Source organism: Peromyscus leucopus, chromosome 13 (assembly GCF_004664715.2).
Source record: "Peromyscus leucopus breed LL Stock chromosome 13, UCI_PerLeu_2.1, whole genome shotgun sequence".
Taxonomy (NCBI): domain Eukaryota; kingdom Metazoa; phylum Chordata; class Mammalia; order Rodentia; family Cricetidae; genus Peromyscus; species Peromyscus leucopus.
This window is the reverse complement of record NC_051074.1, coordinates 14197836-14222773: the sequence shown is the minus strand read 5'-3', so window position 1 is coordinate 14222773 and position 24938 is coordinate 14197836. Positions and strand designations below refer to the sequence as shown.

Sequence of the window (24938 nt, the reverse complement as noted above, 5' to 3'; positions counted from 1 at the left end):
CATGATTTACCTGGCAGAAATGGAGGTTAGCTATAGCCAAGAGCAATAAAAGAAACTACTGTTCAGTGAATGTTTATAATGTAACCAAGTATTTTACACGTATGTGTTCACTTCGGACAATGCCATAAAAGAATCATTACCCAGATTTTCTTAGTGGAGACTAAGGATTAGCGTTAGGCAGGTCACATGACTAACAAGTAGCAGAGCTGAGATCTTAATAAGTATGTCCTTCTGACTCTAAATCATAAACTCATATAAAAAGAATATCTAAAAACACTAAAACCTTGAAAAGAATCACATCTCTGCCATGAGTTTGTATAATGAAACCAAAAAATGAACAGGGTTAGAGTATCAATCTGGGATGGGGAATAGGGAGGAAGACCATCAGATCAGAAAAGCAGCATTAGAGAACAGGAAAAAATGTGAAGATGGAGAACATCTTTGGCAGCCATGGGAGAAGGATCAACACACAATCACACTGGCAAGAAGTTATAACAAAAACACTGACAGCAGAGCTGAATTTGGGAGTCACATTACCAGACTACAGACAGAAGACAAAAACACTGGACAACATAAAATGATGCCTTAGGACCAACCGCTATGGGGGGAAGACAGGGAAGCAAAAGCGGACAGGATGATTCCATAGATAAGGACAAGTATAAATGAGTCATGATAATAGGTTTTGAATTTGACATCACTACTGGGAAAGCAGTAGGCAATGGTCTGATTTTACATCACCAGACAAACACTACCCCGCCCGCGGTTACTGCTGTATGGAATCCAGAGTTCAAACACTCTAACCTGCTTTGCCGCTTGCTTTAGAACTCTTTAAGGCAGCCGGTGGTGTGGGGAGGATCTTTGCAGGTGTATACGTATTTAGGGAAATTTTTCTTCTCATTGCTGGACTGGCACGTGAGGCCATAGAGGCTGAAAGAAATAAACAAAATAAAACAACTTCCTACCAAGTCTGTCTTAACACTACGAAAACTGCTTTTTACTCCCATTTTTACAGTCTTGGGAGTTGAACCCAGGGCGTCATATATGCTGGGAAAGTACTATGACACTAAGCCTTAACCCTAGCCTTTTATTCCTCCTTTTTACTTTGAGACAGCCTAAGATGCTCAGGCCAGCCCTGTAATTCACTCTTGCTCAGACTAGTCTTGAAACTGTAATCCTCCTGCCTCAGTCTTCTGAGAGGGTAGGATTACAGGCCTATGCCACAAGACCCAACTACAAAAATTCTAATGATATAATATAGTAAGTAAAATTATGCCCAATAATTAGTACAAATAATAGTATATAATAGAAAAGAAAAGGTTCACCGTCAATTCAGCCAAGTCATCTTTCTAATAGAAAGGCAGTTCTCTCACTCAAATCAATGTTTATACTGCAACTATATTATTTCAACAGTACATAGCAAAGAACTCCTCCCCCAAACCCACAGAGAAACATATTACTTGTATTCTGCTCTAAGAGGCCCTTAAAGGGTGGTAGGGAGCCATGGTATAGCTTTATTGCCTATAACAAACAGTAATTTTAAAGAGGATCCTAATGACAAGTGTAGACTTAGGGATTATTTATTTATAAGCATCTTCATCTACTGACATATCATAGCTAAGAAAGAACTAACTATCGTAAGTATCGTAAGCAGTCCAATGCATCACGTTTTCTTTCTTTATTACACAGCTGAGAGCTATCTTCCCTGGAAGGGAGGGGGACTGATAGCTGTTCTCCCCTTCCAAAGCCCAGTTTTCTACTCAACATGGAGACACTGAATGGTGCAGAAAGAGAAGGTGAAGAATTAATCGTTGGCCATGAAGTGCTATGGGAAAGATGGGGCACAATGCAGAGAGCACATGGGGCTCACGTGTATGAGTGTCTGAGCTCACTGTCAATATACTGCTGTCAGTCTTCTTCAGTTACAACTTCTGAAGTTTGTCCTCGGTGAAGAAAAGCCTTCTAACACTACCAGATTAGCAATGTCTTCTCCTTTGCTATAAACACCGCAGAATCAGTACAGTTCTGTGCTTACTGGGAATTAAATATAAATAATGTAAACTCACAGTACTTATACTAAGTATAAATTCTGCAACTGGTCTATAAAATATGAGATTCAGGTATTTCATAACTGGCAGCACATTTTATTTAGTAGTCCAAAAGAACTGGATGTGGGGTGTAACACAGGCTTTAGTAGAGCTGGGTTTTAGCACTGTTTAACAACTGACTAGTTGATTGTCCTTAACAATGTCAACTTGGATTTTTACTTTGCCAGGAAACTTTCCTCAAATACCATGTTAAACATAAAATGTATCAAAGCAGATCTGCTGGATGAAAAAGCCATGGAAAATAAAATGCTCTAAACATTCAGCTTCTTTCTTACTAGTGGATTTTCAGTGCTCGTTGGGAATCTAGGTTATGGTCCAATGATCTAGACTGCCTCAGATGTCTACACAGTCCTATGGACTACATTATGTGATATACCTTTATATCTGGTTCTTTTAATAGCTAACAGCATGAAATTTTAAGAAAGCCAAAGTCTTGAACTACAATTTGTACTCATGATGTAGAGAAGAGTTCATCAGAACAAACAGAAAAGGAATCTAAAATCACCTCATTAATGTCATAATAATACACTCTAATGAACTGGATTCACTAACTATAAAAAATGAAGCCATCATAAAATAAGAGCACTACAGAATAAACCACAAGATTGTCTTTTTCTAACTATTATACTAAATTTTCCCTAAGAACAAAGAGACATCACTCCTGTATGACCTTTAAGTCATGAACTACAAACTTTCTAAAATTAAATAGTATCAATAGCTGCCTGAAGTCTTTTTCACTTATGAGACTCATTCTATATTCTCTAATTGAAGAGTTGGAAAGCTCAACCCAGGGGAGCAATAAAACATGAGGTCTAAGGGGAAAGCAATACATGATAATAGAGCATATTTGGATTATCTATTCTAAGGAAACAGCACTGTGTGTTTTATTAAGTTATAGATAACATAAATGAGATTAATTATCTTTATTTTCCTGACTCTGTCTTATTCTAAACTTATTTCGTTTGGAGTATTATGGATACTTAGAACTGGACAATTCATATGTAAAATCTGAATTAAAGCCTGCTTCCCAAGGGCAACTCCAAAGTGAAATAGTTTAGAAACATCCTCATTACCACTACTAATTGACAGCTGGCCTCTATTACCAGAAGCAGAAGAAATGGCAAAGGGTATCATCGCCTTGAAGAAATGGAGGGACGTCATTAGGACAGATTAAACTGTGGCCAGGACTCCTCAGATATCCAATGTGATGGTCCAGGAAAAGGAAGAGACATCAAGACAGGAAAGTGGCATGAATTCTAAGAACTTCAATGTATATCACTTTATGCTTAGGCATAATATATTTGCAGCACCTTAGAAAAGAGGATAACATGCAAAGAAAGACTGGTTTTCTAAGATGTAACTACAATAGCTCTCTCCTCAAACTAATGCTTTCTAAACTGGAAATTCCAACAGGCTGAGGGATGCTATGGAGTGAATAATGACAAGTGTCACTGATGTTTCATGTATTACAAAAAAAAAAGTTTTTTTTTCCCCTAACAACAAAATATGTTTCAGAAAATGTGAGTTCTTTATACAACTTGAACCTTTTTTACATTAATGTAACTCTAGGGAGGACACCGTCAACTCCAAAACTTACTTAGCTATGAACGCTCTTAATACACATGAATATCTTCTTCAGAATATTTTTTAAGAAATGCAGTTTAAAAGCCTATTGTTCTAATTTGGTATCTTTCATAAAACATCTTTCTAAAGTTGAATGTGGTGGCACACACTTATCTCAGTTCTTGGGAAGCCGAGGAAGGAGGACCATTGTGAGTTTGAGAAGAACGAGGATTATACAGAGAAACCTTGTCTCAAACTATGGTGGTATTCTATTTGTACTGAAATGTGATTTTAATTGTATGTTAATAAATAAAGTTGCCTGGGGGTCAGAGCTATTAGAGCCATAGACAGAGTGTGGCGGTGGTGGCACACGCCTTTAATCCCATAGATATCTGTGTGTTCAGGGATACAGCCAGCTTTGGAGACATACGCCTTTAAGACCTGGAGGGTGGTACTTACAGGCAGTGACGAGGCAGTCATGTGTTTGGGTTTACAACCAATGAGAAGACAGAACAGAAAGACTAAAGACATACACACAGGAAATAGCTCTCTTTCGGGAAGCCAGGAGCACCACAGGAAGAAGAGTAAGATTTTAGCTCTGAGTTCTGACCTCTTGGCTTTCTCTTTTACATTGGTTCTGTGTTTCTTATTTAATAAGACAGTTGGTTACATCTATCAAACACTGAAACAAAACAACAGTAACAACTAATGTCTCTGATTATTTAGCAAAATGGTAAGGGATGGACATGTATGAGTTTATGTGATCCCTTCTGTAAATTACAAAATACAAATATGTGAGCTTTCCAGCAAGCATAGTTTTTTTTTTGTTTTTTTTTTAAAAAATAAAACAAGATGCTACTCTATATGATATTGTTTACTTTTACTGTTAGAAAAAAGATTTGGGAATAGAATCAAGAAAAGTGGTCTATTACACATATGTAACACGAAGGAATTACTAATATTATTCCCTTACCTCTGTCTCTCTTAAAATTCCCACAATTACCATTGAATTTGCATTGTTAAAATTTGGGCTCTATTCAGATAGTATCTATTGTCTGATAATTAACTAATAATGAAGGTAAATTACGTACACATTTCAGGGACCTTGCGGAGAGCTTCAGTTGATGGAGAAGCAATGGAAGCCAGAAAGTCATCCACTTGCTTTAAAAACAGGGCATTGTGAAGAGTTTCCAGAGGACAGATCGATGGGACCATGGAATACAGCTCAAAGCCTAAAAGAGAAGAAATACAGAATGGAAGAGTAAGGTTGGTTACTTCAAAACTCAATCATTATAAAGGAAGGCAACTTACGTAGGATTGGAGAGTGAGTTCAGGTTTTTACATGCAAACACACAAGGTCTTTCCAGTCATGACACCAGATGCTATGCAACATGAAACCAAACAAGATATGACCATGATCACTTTCAATGTAACCAGACAGGACAGCATGCACACAGTCCTTCACTGTTGCTAAGACCTAAGGTAACAAGGAGAAAATCTGGGGTGTGGGGGAGAGAAATTTTCACATTTTCATCTTTCAATGTCAGATCTGTTTAACAGATGAACAAGCTGATGCCATATTTCCCTGAGACCAGGATGTTACAGTATCTACTTCTACAATTAAATAATAATGAAGGTAAATTCTCACACAAATTTCAGGAGTTAATTATGTAGTTAATTGTAAAGCACAAATTGTAATTTTCCTCTAAGGCCAATAACACCCTAATGTGATCCTTGAGCAACACTTCCTCAATCAGGCTGGACTTAAAATTCTGAAACATTCCTTTACTGGACACCGATAATTCCATTTTTGGAAATCCCTGGTTGAACAAAGTTAGACTAAGTGAAAAGCAATACAAAGTGCAAGTATATCCACATTTAACCATTGCACAGGCATACAAAATTTCATGATGAATCATGCAGCATTGTGTTAATATAATCAGTGACACAAAAGCACTTATACATACAAATTACTTTTCTAAAACAAAAAAATACTAGTTCTTCATTTTAAAAATAAAATTATCCACTTAAAGTTTATTTAACTGAATGGCTTTAAAAATTACTTTCATATACTTTTAAAATAACAAGTGTTTCCCAAAATTCAAGCTAAATCTTCTCTGAAGAAATACCATAATACTCAAATTTACATAAAAATAGAGTATTACTAGTTAAAAAACAGAAGTTATCTAACCTCAGACAGCAAAATAGACTCTTTTTAACATACATATGCTCATTTTGTGATTACATGCTACTGGATTTATTTAAAATTTGGGAGGAACTCAAGAATTGCTGGAATTCTCAGTTGGAACAGGGGAACTTTTAAAAAGGGGAATTAAGTATTGTTATGAAAATAACCAAAGGATTAAAAAAATTAATGCTTGATTTCCAGGTGCAAACCAAAGCATGACAGACCGTTTCATGTAATGTTAAACGAAACAAAACAAAAGCAGCAACACAGGACCCCAGCAGCAGCTAAAGCACCTCACTCAGCGCGCACTGAGGAATGAAGCTTTCCAACTCCTTTTCTTCTTAAATACAAGTGGCCCATGCAAATAAGCACAAATCCTTTCTTTGCAGCTCTCTAAACAATATGCTTTTCTCCTTTCTCCGGGTGCTCGTCATCTTTTGTGAGAGTGCCTTCCATTTGCCTGCTCAATTTCAAAACAGCAAGTGATGTCTGATCAAATTGCTCTAGACTACACTCTTGCCATTTGTATCAAATCAGCTCTTAAAGTACAATGAAAGGGTTAGTGCAGGCATTTCAAAAGCCACCCTGCGGACATGTTTGGAAGCTATGAAAACATACCACCGGAGCCTAGAAATTCCACAGAGGAAGCAGACCAGCACCTACAGAGGTATAGGTATTCTGCACAAAGGCCCAGAAAATAAGGGAAAGACTGTCAGCAAATACTTGTTCACCACGTTCCTTAACTACAGGTGGAGGGAGGGAGGGAAGTCCACAATGTGGGTTAAAGACAGAGGCGACATGAAAGAGTGAAGGGGTCAAATGACAATCCATAGACGGAGAAGACAGGACAGCATTAAAGAAGATGAAGGATGGAAAACTCCAAAGGGGTATTTCTAGAACTGAAAGGAATATTTTTCTGAGCATCAAGCTGTATATTGTTGGAAAGCCACCATTTAAAAGAAACAGCCCAAACCAAAGGAATACAAAGTTACTCTTATTTTCTATTCCATTGAAGTAATTAGTACTACTACTCCTTTTACCTGTAGTTAAACATAGAACTTTCCCAGAAAAGCCAGTGCTGGCTGTGAAAACACAGACATTCATAGAAAAGCTGACACCTCCTGTAGGGATTGCCTTAGGGCTGGTGCTTTTTTTCTTTTAGATTACTAAGGATGTGTTACCTTTAGAAGTTGCAGTTGTATCAAATCAGACTTTTTTTTTTTTCTCCAAAAAGTAACATTTAAACAGCTACAATGACAGGAAGCATATTAAGCTGTTTAGCTCAATTTTCACTTGAGGGTGAGGTCTTCTTTTAACTCAGTTCAAGAAGTATTAGCAGGCTGTTATCTAGAAGTGTTGTTAAAAGATCCAAATGGAGACCATTCTTAGGTTTCATAAAGGTCAGCTGTTTAAACTTACTTGCAGTTAAAAAAAAAAGTTTCAGGGATGAAAGTATCTTCATTACAGGTGAAAGCTATATGGGATTTGAAAACCATTGGTAAGCCAGGCACGATGTCGATGTCTTTTGTCTGTGATCCAAGCACTAGGGAGGGCGGAAGCAGGAAGACTGGAAGTTCGAAACCAACCGGGTCTACACAGTAAGTTCTAGGATAGCCTGACTACAACATCAGATCCTGGCTCAAGCAAAACAAAACATCCCCAAACAAAAACTATCAGTAAATATTCCTTCTGGCTCAAGATCCAAGCTCAGCAAAAAGCTACAAGGTCACAACAGCTCAGTTTATAGCAACAGTGGCAATATGCGCCTATCCAGCTTCACTCTGACGGAACCTGAGTCTTTTAACTTTAGTTTTCTTTCTACCAGGAATTCTCCAATTTTTAAGAAAAAGAAAGGTACTCAAAGGAGATGACTGTGAATAACAGCTAAACCATAAAGCCACCCAAGGACAGATTGATCCTGGAAAGTATCTGGAGCCGTCCACACCACATCCAGGTCTGTTTATGGGAGAGAGCCAGATAACTGCTGGACAGTGCCCTCGCTGCAGCTGGCTCCAGAGACCTTTACAGAGACATATCTCACTGGGCTGTTTGACATGGGTTGCTTCGTATTTTTGTTGAATATCTCAATAAAACAATGTGATCAGAAAAATAATTAGAAAAAAAGAAGTGCTAAGAATTAAGAACAAATTAAGGAATAGCAATTGTATTTTTTTTTTAAAAAAAATGTATAAACTGATCACTTAAGAAATTAGAATTTCCAAGTGTTAATTCAGAATTAGGGCTCATCATTACTGTGGTCATTAGACAATTTGACGAGTAATGCTCAATTATTGTGGAAATTACGGCAGAAAGGGGAGCAAGACAGTATCAGTGGTTTTATAAGTTGGAATTGTATGCCAACTGAAATTAAAGACTGATAAAGAAATGATACTGTGTATCCCATATTTTAAAATAAAAGAAAAAAATTAAAAAGGGATGAAGCGGGGAGTATCTTTTTTAAAATAAAAAGCAAACGTACCATTGGTTGGGTGTCGAGCAAATGAGATAGAAAACCTTTTAACAGCAGACCCGCGTGTGGCGTCTGAGAAAGAGAAAAACAGGTACCTGAAGTTCACAGCTGCCAAAAGAAGAACACTTAAAACAGAGTGGAAAATAAATCTGTGAGGAGTCAGAATTAGGTGACATGCAGAGGGGACGATGAGAGGAAGCCAAGGACTGGTTAAAAGCAGTAAACTGGCTCGATGGTACAGGCAAAATGTTGAATGGAATATACAAAAGAAAGAAAAGCAAGATGACCTGGCAATTCCAGTAAATCCGTGTTTCACTGACTAAATTTGTACAGATAAGAGCAAACGTTTTAAACAATGTTGATCCCGAAAGAGCTGAAAATACCCCTTCTATCAACAGGAACAATTTTCGTGAGTCTCAAAGACATTCTGAATATCAGAATATTAAAACTGAAGTCATATTATTAGGGAGGGATCCTAAAAATGTCCCATTCTACTTTATGTTTATAAAAATGACTGCCAATATATTTTCTCTCACAAATACACATCTCATTCTATTCTCTGCTAAATAGTTTGTTCATATTAATAAATAAAATGAGTGTTAATGTTTATTCTTCATAATCTAGGTTCTCATTCAGCTAAAATAATAAAGTTTTAAATTTTTCTATTTTAACAAACCACTTGTTGTACATGTAGCCTAAATCTAACTGTTATTGACTAACAAATCCTGGATGTGGATCCCAGAGAGCACTGACAGTCATGTGGGAAGGCGTTTCTCAGGCTCTACTGCAGTCTGTGGCCTTGGACTTGCTTTTTGAGAAACACTGCCTGTGAGTGTATGCATGGGTGTAGGCATGAGTCTGTGTGTGCGTGTGCGCACATACCATCTATGCAGCCAGAGGAGGTCAGCTTTCTACGATGAGTACGAGCATAATCCTGTAGGTTAGGAGCGCTTGAAGAACCCCCGAGCACTGAGGTGCTAAACAGGCCCGCACAGTGAGACCCTGATGGGAGTCAGAGAAGACACATACAACGGGTGTTCTTCCGTTCACAGTGGGAATTCATGCAGCATGCAACCAACGGGGCTCTTACCAATGCACAGGCAGCCTTTGGCAGTGCCTTGAACAGATTCGCAATATGCTTCTAATAGTCTAGAGACACCTATTTGAGTTCAGTGCTTCTAACAGCCACTGTTATTCATCCCAAACACAAATGGAGTAATTTAGTACTGGATAAAATGCCTTCTTGGAAAAATAATATGCCAACATAATAATCAAACATATATAAGCTAAAAGTACTAAAAATACCACCATGAAAATTAATTTAGGAACAGAATAGAGTCTTATAGCAAATCTGTAAGAGGAGGTTATGTATATATCATATATGTATTATATATGATATATATACCTTTTAGCAAAAATTAAGTCATATTAGATATTTTTCAATATACATCTGAAAATGAATCATCCTTCCTGATGCCAGTGAATTAAGAATTATCATACTTTCTTATGAAAAAAATGTATTTATTAATGAAAATAGACAAAAATCATTCCTTTTCAGTCAGTTAACAAGTGACTTAATATAATAAGCTTTTAATAAAGGCCTCCAAGGAAATATGTCATCAATAAATAAAACACAGCCAGTATAAATCAATGTTTTATTTGTAGCAAAAGTCTTCACACTTAAAAATGTTCACCACTGAGAAAAGTATAAATAATTTCTGTAAAATATATAATATGATCATTCAATGAAAGAGAGTAATGTATGATCAAATATAGATACCATAGGAAGATCAAAAGCTCTCAGGATAGCGGGATCCTCACGTACATAGGCAGCAACACAGTTCAGATATGATAGATTATAGCACTTAATGATATCTAATTAAGTTTTGTGTCAAGCCTATTTAGATAGCCAGTTTCATTTTGATTTCTCAAAGAGCTGCTCCTAATGAAAAAACTAGCTTACCCAGAGGGTATTTAAGTCTTTTTACTTTATTTGCTCACCTATCTTTTTTTTTGTTTGTTTGTTTTCTTTTTTACTTGTAGTCAAAACCATCAATTTTTTGCTGGATTTATTGGTGATCACCAGCTGGTATCTTCGCATTTTTCTTTGCAATGTGAGATTAATTCATTCTAAGTTAGTGACTATTGTTCGTATAAAGTAAGGGCTTTCATGACTACATCTATACACAGACCTGGACCCAGTGACAGCACTCTGGTAGCACTCACATGAACGTCAGATTACCAAGGGACACTGCCCACCAGTGTTTCCTCTGCCACGATTTACAGCAGCTGTATGATGGAATTCGTTTTGACATTTGTAGCTGGGCATGGTGGAGCATGTCTTTAATCCCAGCTACAGAGGTGGGTAGATTTCTGTACGTAGAGGCAAGCCTGGTCTAAATAGCAAGTTCCAGGACAGCCAGGAATACATAGAGAGACTGGTCTCCAAAATAAATAAATAAAATAAAAATGGCATTTCGTCATCCTTACCTAATGGATTTGTTTTATGGTACCCAGTATGGAACAAAGAACCATACTAGGCAAGTGCTCTGCCATTGACCTACAGGCCAGCCCTCTTAGATTACCAGTCTCTGAAATAAGGTTTCTTTATAAATTGAAGCACTGAAAGTCTCATGTCTATAACCCCAACACCAGGGAGGCTGAGTGAAGGGTTTCCATAAGTTCAAGGACAAGTGAGACCCTAGAGATGTTATCCTTAACTACAGCATCCCTCCCTCAAAAGGAAGGACAGAAAAAAAAAATCAAACAAATAAAAACCAACACTGGCAATTGATCGCCACAGAGTAGTCACTCAAAAGGTTAAACAACTTCTTTTTTTTTTGTTTTTGTTTTTGTTTTTCGAGACAGGGTTTCTCTGTGTAGCTTTGCGCCTTTCCTGGGACTCACTTGGTAGCCCAGGCTGGCCTCGAACTCACAGAGATCCGCCTGCCTCTTCCTCCCGAGTGCTGGGATTAAAGGCGTGCGCCTCTTCCTCCCGAGTGCTGGGATTAAAGGCGTGCGCCACCACCGCCTGGCTAAACGACTTCTTGTAGTAAGAAAATTACATCTTATTTTTTGAGTTTTATAATCCAACAATTCTGAACTTGTGCACATTAAATACACACTAAAGCATAGCATTTGGTCATGATTTTACCACCTTAGAGTTATATACGTGTGCCTAACAGTGAGTTTCAGGAGGGTAGGGAATACAATTCCCTTTGCACCACATACCTACAGTAGGGTTCTGCTTCTGCTCCACAAGAGTTCGTGGTGTTCGAAGATAGTTGGCATTTTCAGATACAACCTGCACAGAGAACACCAAGAGTGAAATATGCCAGTAAAATGAATTTAAAATCCATATTTCATATGCAGCCTGTTCCAGACAGACAAAGGTTAATAAGCTGTATGATAAATATTAGTAGAAATATTTAAAACATGAAAGACATGCAAGATCCCCTTCTGAAGGGAGTCCATTTCCTATGAGATCCTTGCAATGAAGTGGTGCGAAGCAAGCATTCATAATGAAACATGACAGATGAAAGGAGACAATCCACAGATTGATGTAATTTCACTTTCTCTTAAAAGAAACCCATTGCCCACAGTTAAACAGCTCCTGTATTTAGAGGGAAAACAACCACAAACCAAAGAAATGACAGACAGACACTGTTGAAGTCACCATACAATTTCTGATCCATGCATGGGCTTTATCAGAGTAACCTTTAAATATTCAGCCTTAATGGATACCATAATCCCTTTTCCTATAATCAAATGCATAAAATTTCCAAGAGGAAATAGCTGAAATTATCAGAAAAGTCACATGGTGGTAGACCTTCCATTGTAAAATCAGAGTGTTTTAGTTTCATATGTCATCAAAGAAAGTCCTTCTGAAATTACTTTAGTGGGAACCACTTTTACAAATTCATACATGCTTGCTGTTGTGTTTAGAAAACACACTACATACTTCCCTTAAGTTATATACTTCCAGATAAGGGAATCATAGAGACCAATCAATATTAGATATCTACTGCTGATTAAGACCAGGCCACATAATTTTTGATATTTTCAAAATTTTCACATTCACAGAAAATTCTAAATGGAACAAAGCTTTTCAAATATTCTTACCACCAAATTGTATTAATTTGGTTTTTTGAAGTTTACAGGACAACTAAGGTAAAAAAAGACTTCTTTCTTTTCTAAATCATTTTTAATTAGCATGGCTAAAAATCCAGGAGAATTGGGATTTTCAAATCTCCTGTATATTTAAAAGCTTCCTAGTATGAATGCTAAATGCATGCAACATAAGTGGTTTCTTTACATCAAATATTGCCCAATATCCAGGTACTTTTAAGTGAACTCAAATTTAAGACAGAAGGATTTCCTCTGATGTAAATGACAAGGGATTAGATGTCCTCAAAAAACAGCTGTCTGTTGCTCTGAATGCAGGAATGAAAAATGTTTAATGAAGTAAAGTTTAAAAACCTGTTGCCATGAGCCAAAAATACTGGATGTGAAAGCCAATGATTTGGGGGAGACAGGGGAAGAGGTGATTTGTTCCCCTGATCTGCGTCTTCGACGCCCAGTACCCACACCACTGGTATAATGCAGCCAGGTACCAGTACCCTCTGGGCTAGACACACTCAGGGGGCTCTCTTCCTGGAAGTAAGAAAAAGGGTAAAAAAAAAAAAAAAAAAAAGAAAAAAGAAAAAAAGCAGAGCATGCAAAGTTAGACACATTAGAGCCAAATGATCAGGAAGGAAAAAAAATACAGTTTATTGGCATTTGCTTATCATTCTTCCCCCTCAAAGACAAACTATCACTTATTTGTGAGCCAAATATTTAAATCCCTAAGAAATTATTCAATTGGTACACAGCATCATCAACCACAGAAAGATCACAAACTATACTATCTACTAGTTGTCCCTTCTCCTTTAAAATTAGAAAACCAGTGTTTCTTTTGGATGAAAATATTGGGTAGTGGTGGTGCACACCTTTAATCCCAGCACTCGGAAAGCAGAGGCGGAAGAGTACCTCTGAGTTCGAGGCCAGCAGGGTCTACAAAGTGGCTATGCAGAAAAACTATGTCTAAAAAGAAAATATTTAAATATAAAAGGTATTTTGACTTATTTTAGATATTAGATATTAAAAAGATTTCGTGCTACTTTTGGTTAGATTTTTCAGTGTAAAGCACAAAGAATCTGATGTATCACTCAGAAAAGGAAATGAATGAGTCAGCCACAGCTGTAAAATCCAGAGGCAGTAAGATGGATACAGATGATGCTTCCAGTTCAGGCATGTGTGTTTGTGTGTTTACCCTTCCTGGGAGAGCCAGGAGGTGCAGGAGGCAAACCCTGAACACTGCATACTGTCTAGCTTCAGACAGTGGGGACAGAGTGAAATCTGCTTGCAGAAAATGGAGAGGAGAGGTTTCCCTGTGTGCCTTTTGGAACTATACACATCTGACAGGCATGGAGGTGGAGGGTGCTGGACAGTCTTCAAGTTTTTACTTGACTACCTTGGGAAACTAAAAGTTTGGCACAACATAATCTCTTGAAAGCAACTATTTAAACATGAGGAAAAGGTTTAAAAATGTGAACTGTGGGGTTTTTTTTGTTTGTTTTTTCGAGACAGGGTTTCTCTGTGTAGCTTTGCACCTTTCCTGGAACTCACTCTGTAGCCCAGGCTGGCCTCGAACTCACAGAGATCCGCCTGCCTCTGCCTCCCGAGTGCTGGGATTAAAGGTGTGCACCACCACCACCTGGCTATGAACTGTGTTTTAAGAGTTAACCATGGCAGTGGTTCTATGGAAGGATTTACAAAGATATAAATAAGTTGCAAAATGGTGATACAATCTACTTGCCATACAAGTAACACCAGATCTTCTGAAGGGCAGAGGAAAGAGTAGAATTGTGAAATTCTGAAGAATTTGATTGATTGAAAATTGTTCATTCATCAATACATCAAAAGCACTCCCTTCACACAAATGGTAGCTTTGGTTATATTAGTTTAGGTAATTTCTGTTTTTGTGGGGTTTTTTTCCTACAGTTAAAGATATATGGACAAATTTCTGATTTCTCAATTTTTGATTGAGTTTTAATAGAATATTTATTCTATCACAAGTTGTTAGCTTCCCTCTTTTTCTTAAATTAACCTTTTCTAATTAAGTCGAAATAGCATATTAAAGAAATACTAATGTATAATTTCTTTTATAAAGTTATGATGATAAACTTTATGAATAGTTTTTTTCCCCCAACATGTAATTGTCAATTATTTAAAAATTCAGAACTTATATTATTGTTATAAATGAGGGTAGTGGAAATGATCACAATTTTTTGTTTCTTATATTATTATCAATGCTTGATAATGTTAAAACTAATTCTATGTATTTCTTACATATAAACATCAACAAAAAGTATCTAATTTAAGAGTTATTGGTCTTTATCCTGGGAGCTTCTTATTTCCTATGAAGAGATTTAGAAAAAACTTAAGCACTGGCCTCCAGCAACACTAGGAAGATCATAGACAAACTAGGTAACTTAGAGTTTAAAGTAAAATACTTATAGACACTAAAAATTAATTTAAGCTTCATCCTAACTGCTCAACTTTACTTCTATGTTGTTTAAATCTTATTCTATAACTGAACATAATTGGTTTAACTTAGTTATAGACCTTAATACACCATTAAAAATTTCTAGTACATCATCATGCTTTCAAATTCCTATGTAGATTTCTGCCATCAGGCTAATAAAACTGCTACAGTGCTGCTAATATCAGGTTATCATTTAAGTATTTCAGGGAATTCTTATGTACTTTTATCAAAAAGCACTGCTGAAACAGCTAAAGTGACAGGCTAAAGAAGACTGGATGAGTTCATTCCGTTCTTCGCCTCACTCACTTCCAGCTTCAGTCACTGACACCATGAGAGCGGCATACAGAGCTCTAATCATACCACTAAGCTTGGTCGATTCCCTTTGTTCATTTTATTGGCAGAGTCTTGTGTAGCCCAGACTGGCTTCAGATTCACTAAGGAGCCAAGGGTGACTCCGAACCTTTGAATTCCTGATCTTCCTGCCTCTAGAGTGCTAGGATCAAAGGTAGATGCTACTAAGCCTGGTTTAACTGGTATGTTTTTAACAGAATATTTGTTTGAGAAATAGAAAATGTTGATAAATAAAAATCTGTCAGGGTTTCTAGCTCTATACTTTGCAGTTCAAATTAATACATAGTTAGCTTCCACTATACAAAGCACTCTACATGGATATTAGAAAATGTTGATAAATAAAAATTTGTCAGGGTTCCTAGCTGTATAATTAAAGCTGTATTTTCTTTCCAGTTTGAATTAATATATAGTTAGCTTCTGCTATACAAACCACTCTACATGGATACTCACTTCATTTGTAGCCACTTTCCTAGACCTTGGAAGTGGTGACTTCCGGTGTATATGAATTGGTTCTGATACCATTGGTTTAAACAATATTACAGCTCGATCAACTTCATCTCTTTTAGAAGTATGAGGTTCATCATCATCAGTTTTAAGAGACCTTCTGCCTTCGTTCTATGAGAAAAGAATAGAAAGCACTTAAAACTCAGGTTAAGATATCTCTCCTGAGCCAGGTGTGATGGTACATTCCAGTAATCCTAGCACTCTGGAATCAAGAATTTGAAGCCACAGAACAAGACCTGGTCAACTCTCTCAAACAAACAATAAACTCTAGACACCAATAAAATGCTCCTGGTAAATCTAACAACCAACTGATCTAGTTATTATATAAGAGTTTTTTCTCAAGTGAATTGATATTCTTATGATATCTTAGTATGCCAAAGACTGTGAGAGACAAGCAAGTTCTGTGGAAGGGTTAAGCCTAAAATGATAATTATTAACCATAGAAAACCAAATCTTCAGCCAAAGTTCATCAAACAAGCAAACAAATATACAATACTATCAGATGACAATGAGAAACAGATTACAATACAAATTTTAATAATTTACTATAGTTAAATTCTAAGGTAAATATGGTATGAAAAATAGTCCCTCGTACGCCAAGAACTCAGATGAATGAGAAATAGTCCCAGGTTGTAAGAATCTTACAGCACAAGAAACAGACAAGTTAAAAAATTTTATACCAGTATCTATCTATAACAGAAAGGGGGAACTAGGTAACGAATATTCAGTAAAATACAGATTTTAAAGCACAAAATTACCTTAAATATTCAAGGTAACCGTGAAGAACAAAAAAGCCAGTGGACTTCACCAGAAATTATCATTAAGCTTCAATAATCAAGACAAAAAGGTAATAACAGTAAATAAGAGTAACCCACTGCCAGGTGACTACAGCAAAAAAGTCAAGTCAAGCCTTGACTTTTCTGTGTCATGCTGGGGGATGTCTTTCTGTACGCTGTGAATATACACTGTCCCCATTGGTTAGTAAAGAAGCTGCTTTGGCCTATGGCAAGGCATCTTAGAGGCAGGTGGGAAATCCAAGGAGAGAGACAGGAAAGAGGAAAGTGCTGTGGATATCACTCTATGTAAATAAAACACTGATGGCCAATGACCAGGCAGGAGGTAGGTGGGACAAGGAGAGAGGAGAATTCTGGGAAGCGGAAGGCTGGGGGAGAGACACTGCAGCCACGACCAGGAGAAGAGCATGTAGAGACGCCGGTAAGCCACCAGCCACGTGGCAAGCTATAGATTTATAAAAATGGGTTAATTTAAGATAAAAGAACAGTTAGCAAGAAGCCTGCCACGGCCATACAGTTTATAAGTGATATAAGCGTCTGAGTGATTATTTTATAAGTGGATTGTGGGACTGCGGGGCTTGGGGAACCTGGAGAGAAGCCCTCCAGCAACAAATGGCGCCCAACGGCTCGAGTTTCCACCTTAAACCTGAGAATATTTAATAACCAATTCTAAACAGAGCCAAAACCAGGTTCCTGCTTCTTGTCTCATACGGCAGCTAGATGCGGCAAAACGCAAGTTTGGACACTGGCGGGTTCCTGGCGGGTGTGTTTGACCGGCAGTATGGCGGAAATGAGGCATCTGCCAGCGGCAAATTAAGCTGTGTGGTAGATTTAGTCTTTACTATTATTTAAAAAAAAAAAAAAAAAAAAAAAGGGTTTCTGGGCTACACGCTGCTTTGATAAAAGCTTAGACCCACTATTTCTGAGACTTGATGACTCCCAGAGCTGGCGGAAAACGTACCACTGCCATGTTGGGAAGCTGAAGTGGGCGGAGCCAGCAGCCACAGCGCCGTTTCAGGCTTACAATGGTACAGTTTAAAGCAATAGGCTCAAGGCTCAAGGTAATATAAAACATAAGCCACATAAAGATGGCTACCACACAGAGAATCTGGATTATGTTCTCTTTGATATTCATAACTAACGAAAAACATTTGATTACAAAACCTGTTGAGTTATGCCAAAATGTATATTTTAAAGGTACCCTGACTTCAAAATTTGGATATAAGGATATGTTACTTTGGAAAAGAGGTTCTGCTTTTGTTTCCACAGAAAGCCAGAGGCTGTGGACTTGTTCCAGATTAAGATACATCAGGTTTCACCAGCCAACACCCCTGAAAGGACTCCGATGACACCATGGCCCAGATGATCCAACATCCAGATCGGTTTCAAGGCAACTGGTTCACACAATACAGCCTCACGGACTACCCCATAGGTCTAAAATTTTCTTTGCATCCCCATAAGATACAGCGCCCCCCTCCAGCAGGAAGTAGTAAGAGATGCTACGCCCAAATTCCCAAATATACCAAGCTGGCTTTAGAGGTGGAATTGGCTCACTCCCCCTCTAAACCCAGACATATTGCTTTAAAAAAAAAAAAATGGTTAAGTGATTCTTGTGTCCCAAATCAGAAGAGCCCTCTGGTGTGGGACAGAGAAAAACCAATATTTTTATTTAAAACAGGTTGATTATAAATGTGATCTCTTTCTAAAAAAGAAAAGGGGATATGATATGGATATATAGGATATGGAGATGATAAGATAAAAGGGTAGATTAATGAACCTACTTTTAAAGAACAACTTGTTTAAAATGTTTTACATTGGTATAGAGTTTAGTTTATGTTTAAAATGTTTTACATTGGTATAAATTTTGGTTTGTTGATACAAACTTGAGGTTAATTTTGTTATACTGTATATATATATATTTCTATTCTTGTTTGAGATATTATGTTTATGTAACTCATTTAAAATTGTAATGGATAATTAAAAATAGATTAATAATTAGTCATCTATGATAATCATATTTGTAGCCATGTTAGTTAAGTCTTCTAGGTATACATAGATATATTTCAGATAGATAGGTAATCTTCAAACACTTCATAGACCTAGAGAATATGGCATTTAAATAACTTAGAATTCTGTTGACGTGAGACACAATTGCTCCTGGCTGCACCAATTGATCCCGAGAGAATGTTGGGCTTCTAAGACATTTCCATTTGGAAGTTTGTCTTTTGGCACAAAATGGCCTACTGGGCAAAGAACTGCCCTTGCCTTGATGGCTGACAGTACAAATGCAATGCTGTCCTTTCTGGACAAGTGGGACACAAGGAAAGCGACCACTGTACTCTGCCAAGACAGGGTAAGATGGTCTCTTAAAATTCCTGCTTCTAAAAATGGTCTGTCAGATACTCTAGGCCTGTAGCCAATTTGAATGCACCAACAATGCTGAGAAACATCAGGTGACTGTCCAGGCTGCCAGCTGTCTTGGTCTACTCTTGCAAGATTCCCGAAGTTGCTTGCATCCGTCTACCATTTCTCAGGTACCATTATGTTCCTTCTCAGGTCTTTGATGTGGTTGAAGGCTAGATAGTCATAATTTCCTCAGTTATGATAAAAGATAAGTTAGCTATAAAACCTTAAACTCACAAATATAAGATAGATAGGACATCTTCTTTAATATTGTAACTATAATTCTTGCTCGGTAATTGTTTTGTTATATGTAATTTTACCATGTTAAAGTTAAAACCTTCCTTTTTAAAAAAAGAAGAAAGGGGAAGTGCTGTGGATATCACTCTATGTAAATAAAACACTGATGGCCAATGACCAGGCAGGAGGTAGGTGGGACAAGGAGAGAGGAGAATTCTGGGAAGCGGAAGGCTGGGGGAGAGACACTGCAGCCACGACCAGGAGAAGAGCATGTAGAGACGCCAGTAAGCCACCAGCCACGTGGCAAGCTATAGATTTATAAAAATGGGTTAATTTAAGATAAAAGAACAGTTAGCAAGAAGCCTGCCACGGCCATACAGTTTATAAGTGATATAAGCGTCTGAGTGATTATTTTATAAGTGGATTGTGGGACTGCGGGGCTTGGGGAACCTGGAGAGAAGCCCTCCAGCAACAGGAAAGGCAGAGAGATGCGAGCCTGCTGCCAAGGAGCAACAAGATGTCAGCAGACGGGTGACACCACGCCACGTGGCGACATACAGATTTATTGAAATGGGTTGATTTATGATGAAAGAGCTAGCCAGCAAGCGGCTAAAGCCATAGGCCATACAGTTTGTAAATAACATAAGCCTCCGTGTGTTTACAGTTTACAGGAGCAGCTGCAGGACCTCAGGTGAGAGAGATTTGTCTGGAGCACAGGGGGCTGAGCGGGACCGAGAAATTTCTGGCTACAGTGTAATCATTTATTTGATATCACTTCTTGCTACGTAGCCCAGGCTGGCCTTGACACATGATCACCAGGCCTTAGCCCCAAAAGCATGGCTTAAAGGCATCTACTACTTCTCAGTGATTATATATTCAGTGTTCAATATGACATCATTATGTATTAGACTATAAAGAATAACAGAAAAATTAAAAAACAAACCACAAACCAAATGAGTCCTTGTTGATTAAGATTAACAGAAAAATTAAAAAACAAACCACAAACCAAATGAGTCCTTGTTGATTAAGATTATTAATGTTATTGGTCAGAAACTATAATGAAAGCTATTAACGGTCACATTATTAGAAGCAAAACTGAGTGTCAGTTGAGAACTAGAACTTATAAAAAGAAAACAAAGGGAAATGGTAGAGTTAAAAATATAACTAAAGCCTATTGTCGACTTGAAATATAACAAAGTAACAAATTAAGTAGAGTTTAATAGTAAATTGAAAAATAGTATTGATAGAATTAGGGAACTCAAGTGAATTAGAGAAGTACAAAGAAATATTGTACCTTAAATCAAGAGAGAAAAAGAAGTAAAATATATAGAAAAGTATAAGAAACACTTAATAGTTTGGGATCCATGGTAAACCTAATGTGCATATAAGCGAGGTGTCAGAAGTGGAATAGAGAGCGGGTACAAAGGGCAGCTATTTAAAGAGACAACAAGTGTTTAAAAAACAAGCAAGTGTTCTAAAAAACCCAACAATGTCAGTCACAGGTACAAAAAGCATTACCCAATATGCAACACTAAAAAATCAATTAACAAGATGAAGGAATTAAAAGACAGGAAAAGAAACAGGCAAGAGATGAAAAACCACAAATACCATTCAAGCATATTTATCCTAAATTTGTTCAATAATCACAGTAGCAGTAAATAATTGCTCATAACGAATCAAAGAACAAGATTATTAATACAGATTATATATATATGTGTGTGTACATACACACACACACACGCACACACACAAATACTAAATAGAGTCAAAAATAGAAGAACCCACTCTAAGTGCTCGGGACAGTGTTCAGTATAAAGTAGTCCTCAGGCAAAATAACGAAAAAACTACATTTACACTTACCCATTCTAAACACAGCTTAAAATCCAAACAATTCAAGTAAGATAAAATTCTGAAATTTTCTAATAGACAGGAACATGCTATTTACTCAGACTACATATATATGTAAATTTTTTAAAGATTTATTTATTCTTATTTATGTGTAAGGGTATTTTGCCTGCATGCATGTCTGTGTACCACGATATGTGCCCAATGTTCACAGAAGCCAGAGAGGTCATCAGATTCCCCTGGAATCAGAGTTACAGACTGGTGAGCCACCATTTGGGTGCTGGGAATTGAACTTGCCATCTAGGGAAGGACAGCCAGTGCTCTTGACGGCTGAGCCATCTCTCCAGGTCCCTAGGATTTTATTTTTTAAAAGCTGAAGCTTTTCTTTCCTATTAGTTATATGAAAATTATTGCTAGAGTAATGGAAATCTTGAGGAAATATCATGAAAATCTAGAGCTGTGGTAACCACATACTGAAAGTCCCATCTTTCATTACCTCCCTGGAAGCTGGCCTATACCCGTAGCCAGATGGTAAATTCTTATCTTCTTCACAGCCTTTGGCTCCAGGACTAAAGTGTAATTCAACATGAAAGCGTTCCTCCGAGGAAAGATCCTGTAACATGAAAGAACATTTCTATAGAGAAGAATTTCGCATACTTGCTGACTTCTGGTCCCATAAACAAATCACAAATGCTGTTACCTTGTTAGGATCCTCATAAAGCATGATAACAATCTGAGTCATGTAGTTGAGTTCATTGACAACATTTAAATAATCCATGGCTCGTTTCCACTGCTCATCCTTTGATTCCTGAACAAAAGATCTATGATAAGTATTTTTCAAATCCTTCCATGGGAAAGTCACTTTATTACCATTTGATAGCTTATTTAATATTGAATGTCATCACATACATCAGTTGAATAGAAAAACTATTTATAATGTTTACCACATATGTATGATATTTTAAACTCTAAGAGTCAATCTTTTAAGACAATTTACACCAAGTAGGAAAAATCTCTCGAAATATAACATAATGCTATTTAATTCTGAGGGTAAGGAACAGCTTTTTAATCTTGTAAGTCTCAAAGTACCTAGCAGAGTATTTTCTGCCTGATAACACAGAATATTATGTTCTGAAATTACCACTTCTCTCACCAATAAAAAAAAAAACCCTTTTACACAGTAGTGATTCTAAACCAATCAGCATGAGGAGACATCCATAAATTCAATTGATTTCATCACCTCCTTTACCACGTCTCCATCTTAGAGATTCAGTGATCTTTACACATGTAATCAGCACCAGAGTTGAAACGGATCATAAAAGAATGAGAACACTCAAGACAAAAAGCTCTATCTGAAATGAGAAAACTACTCAAAGCAGGAACCAACAGTTTTTGTGTCCGCATACATGTGTCTTTTACTTTACCTGAGGGTAAAACACCATAAACTTTAGCACAGAATGCCCTCTATTATAAAAGGAGTTGGAAACTACATTCTGATTGATCTATTTTTGGATTCAGTATACACTTCCTTTTTATTTCAGACAAGATATATACCAAAATTAAGGCAATGCTATAGAATGAAAAATCACATCTGTATGTACGCATACGTGTGTGTACATGTTTGGGAGGTAAGGTTCTGTTCTTTTCAAAACTGATGGAGGGATAGGAAAACCAACATTACTTTTTAGGTGACTAGATATCAATCAATAGAAATGAGTTTAAATTAAAGACTAAGAATTTCTTCCGGTGAAGAGATGAATTAAGGCTTTGTGGTTCTGTATTAAGAATACCACACAATATCAGGGTTACTGTTAAAGATAAAAATTCAGGTTTGCCCCAATGAACACATAAAATTAAATAATTTTTAATAATATCTTTTTGAACATAATTAATATGGAAGAAGCCACAATAACCTATTTTGTTATTAAAGCACTCAGATAATTTTAACAATTTTATTTCCATAACAAACCTTTAAAAATGTTCATTTTTACGTAATTCAAATCCAAAACTTCAACTCAGAAGAGTAATCCAAAACTTCAACTTAGAAGAGACTGGTGAAGGTTTCAGGTGTATTACTTATAAACCCTTACAATCAGAGTAAGGCTTTAGATAGTGAATTCTCAACAAGCTCTCATTCTACTGCCATGTCTTACTCAAGCTGAATCATCTATAATAGTGTCCTCATCATTTTCCTCATAGTCACTTGCCTATCTTTGGTCCACAAAGCAACAAAAGCCACCTGTTCCTCTGTTTAAAACCTTCCTGGTCCTCTGAGAACACAAATCACTGTCTTCCACCCTGGCTTGGATCACGCTGTACTCACGCTGCAGCACAAGCTTCCTGTCCTTCCTTGTAGCCCTCATGTATGTTCAAGAGGGTAAAAGAGATGAAGCTGCTACCCCAAAGTAGTAATATCATTACTACTGGATATACAACGTCTTCTGTAGCTAAGTTAGGATCTTGTTCATTCACTCTGCCTTTTATAAAGCTCTACCAACCCACACCTGTATGCAAAGATGGCACTTTTACTATTTCTCATCTTCTTTTTCAAAGGAGTGATTGAACCTAGGGTCTCTTACATGCTAGACAAGCCATGCACAACTGAGCCATAGCCCAAGCCCTCTTTGTGTGCAGAGGCTAACAGTTCTAGCCAGCCCATATAAAGCCAATGCCTCTGCTTCTTCATGGCAGCAGACATTTGAACAGTCCACTGCAATGTAAGCCAAATGTTTTCACACTGCCTGTTCCACAGCCATAAGCCTTATCAACTGTGTCTTCCTTCTACACAGTGTGGTCTGAACATGAGCAAAAACAAAGCTCTCCTCTTGTAAGTTGGTCAGGTACTCTGTTGGAACAACTGCATAGAACAGGCTGGTATAAAACTGTGGCTTTCCCTAGCCTCACAGGCATGACTGATCACGTCTAGCTTACCATATGATTCATCTCTGAAGAAAAGTAAACATGTCTATACTCCCCAAATGTAGCAAACTGCTTAGTACAGACTAGTATATCCTCAAGAAATGATGATAAACCACAAAAATATAGAAAATTATAACAATGAACAGTTAAAAAAAATCAGTTGATGACCTGAGTACAAATTCTCAAGAAAAGTATTTGTCAGTTAGAATGAAACAGCCCATACTTACGTCACATAATGCGCCGTAGCGAAGAATGGATAATAAGGAATGCACATGACTTTCACTAGTAAAATACAGTCTGGTGCGGACATGGCGTTCAGGAGACAGGACACCTCTAGAATACCTAAAGGCAGGAGCAGATTTTCTGGACTTTAATCTTACTAGAGGCAAAGCCCCTTAATAAATAAATCTGTCATTTAAACCACAACTGAGAGTTACTTCAATATTGTTCTAATTAGAACAAACTAACATACTAGGCCCTCGGAGAGAAATAAAAAAGAAAGCAAAACCGAAACTATAAAAGAGTATTACTTAAGTTCACTAATTTAGTTCCTCTAGTAGCAATAACAGATAAAAAATAATACTGCCCTATGGGGTTCACATTGTTTACAACCGATAATTGGTGAAAAAATATCTTCCTATCCCCTTCACCTTTTTTTCCCCATGTTGGCACCAAACAAAATCTTGGTTGAGACTGGCATGGGGTATGGTGACTCTAACACCAGAACGTGGGTAAAGGCTAGATTGCTATACTGAGGTCAGTTGGCACAAGAGAGGAACACTATCTCAGGGATGTAGGTCAGTGACAGGGCATGTGCCTATGGCATGCTTAAGCCTCAACCTTCCCCCTGTCTATGCCCCTCAAAGTGCTAGTTAACAGGTAATTAATAGGACTAGGTAATACTGATTCCATAATGTATCAAGTGACACACTCTCCATTTCTCTCTAGACCACCAATAAGGACTTTTGATGTG

The 24938-nt window shown here is 37.3% G+C and overlaps 1 protein-coding gene across 19 annotated transcripts in view; it reads right to left on the bottom strand.

Moving 5' to 3' along the window:
- The window catches only part of Ppip5k2 (diphosphoinositol pentakisphosphate kinase 2), a 73149-nt gene that overhangs the window by 6211 nt on the left and 42000 nt on the right, over positions 1–24938 (bottom strand). For 5 of the 19 annotated variants that reach the window (XM_028879095.2, XM_028879097.2, XM_028879100.2 and 2 more), the window contains exons 21-31: positions 24193–24307; positions 21747–21854; positions 21543–21659; positions 15714–15878; positions 12806–12979; positions 11558–11630; positions 9209–9328; positions 8336–8398; positions 6475–6534; positions 4760–4900; positions 802–927 (exon numbers count right to left, since the gene is read on the bottom strand). In XM_028879095.2, coding sequence (XP_028734928.1) covers positions 802–927; positions 4760–4900; positions 6475–6534; positions 8336–8398; positions 9209–9328; positions 11558–11630; positions 12806–12979; positions 15714–15878; positions 21543–21659; positions 21747–21854; positions 24193–24307 — 1262 coding nt within the window. The other 14 variants (XM_028879099.2, XM_028879098.2, XM_028879106.2 and 11 more) reach the window with 11 other exon arrangements.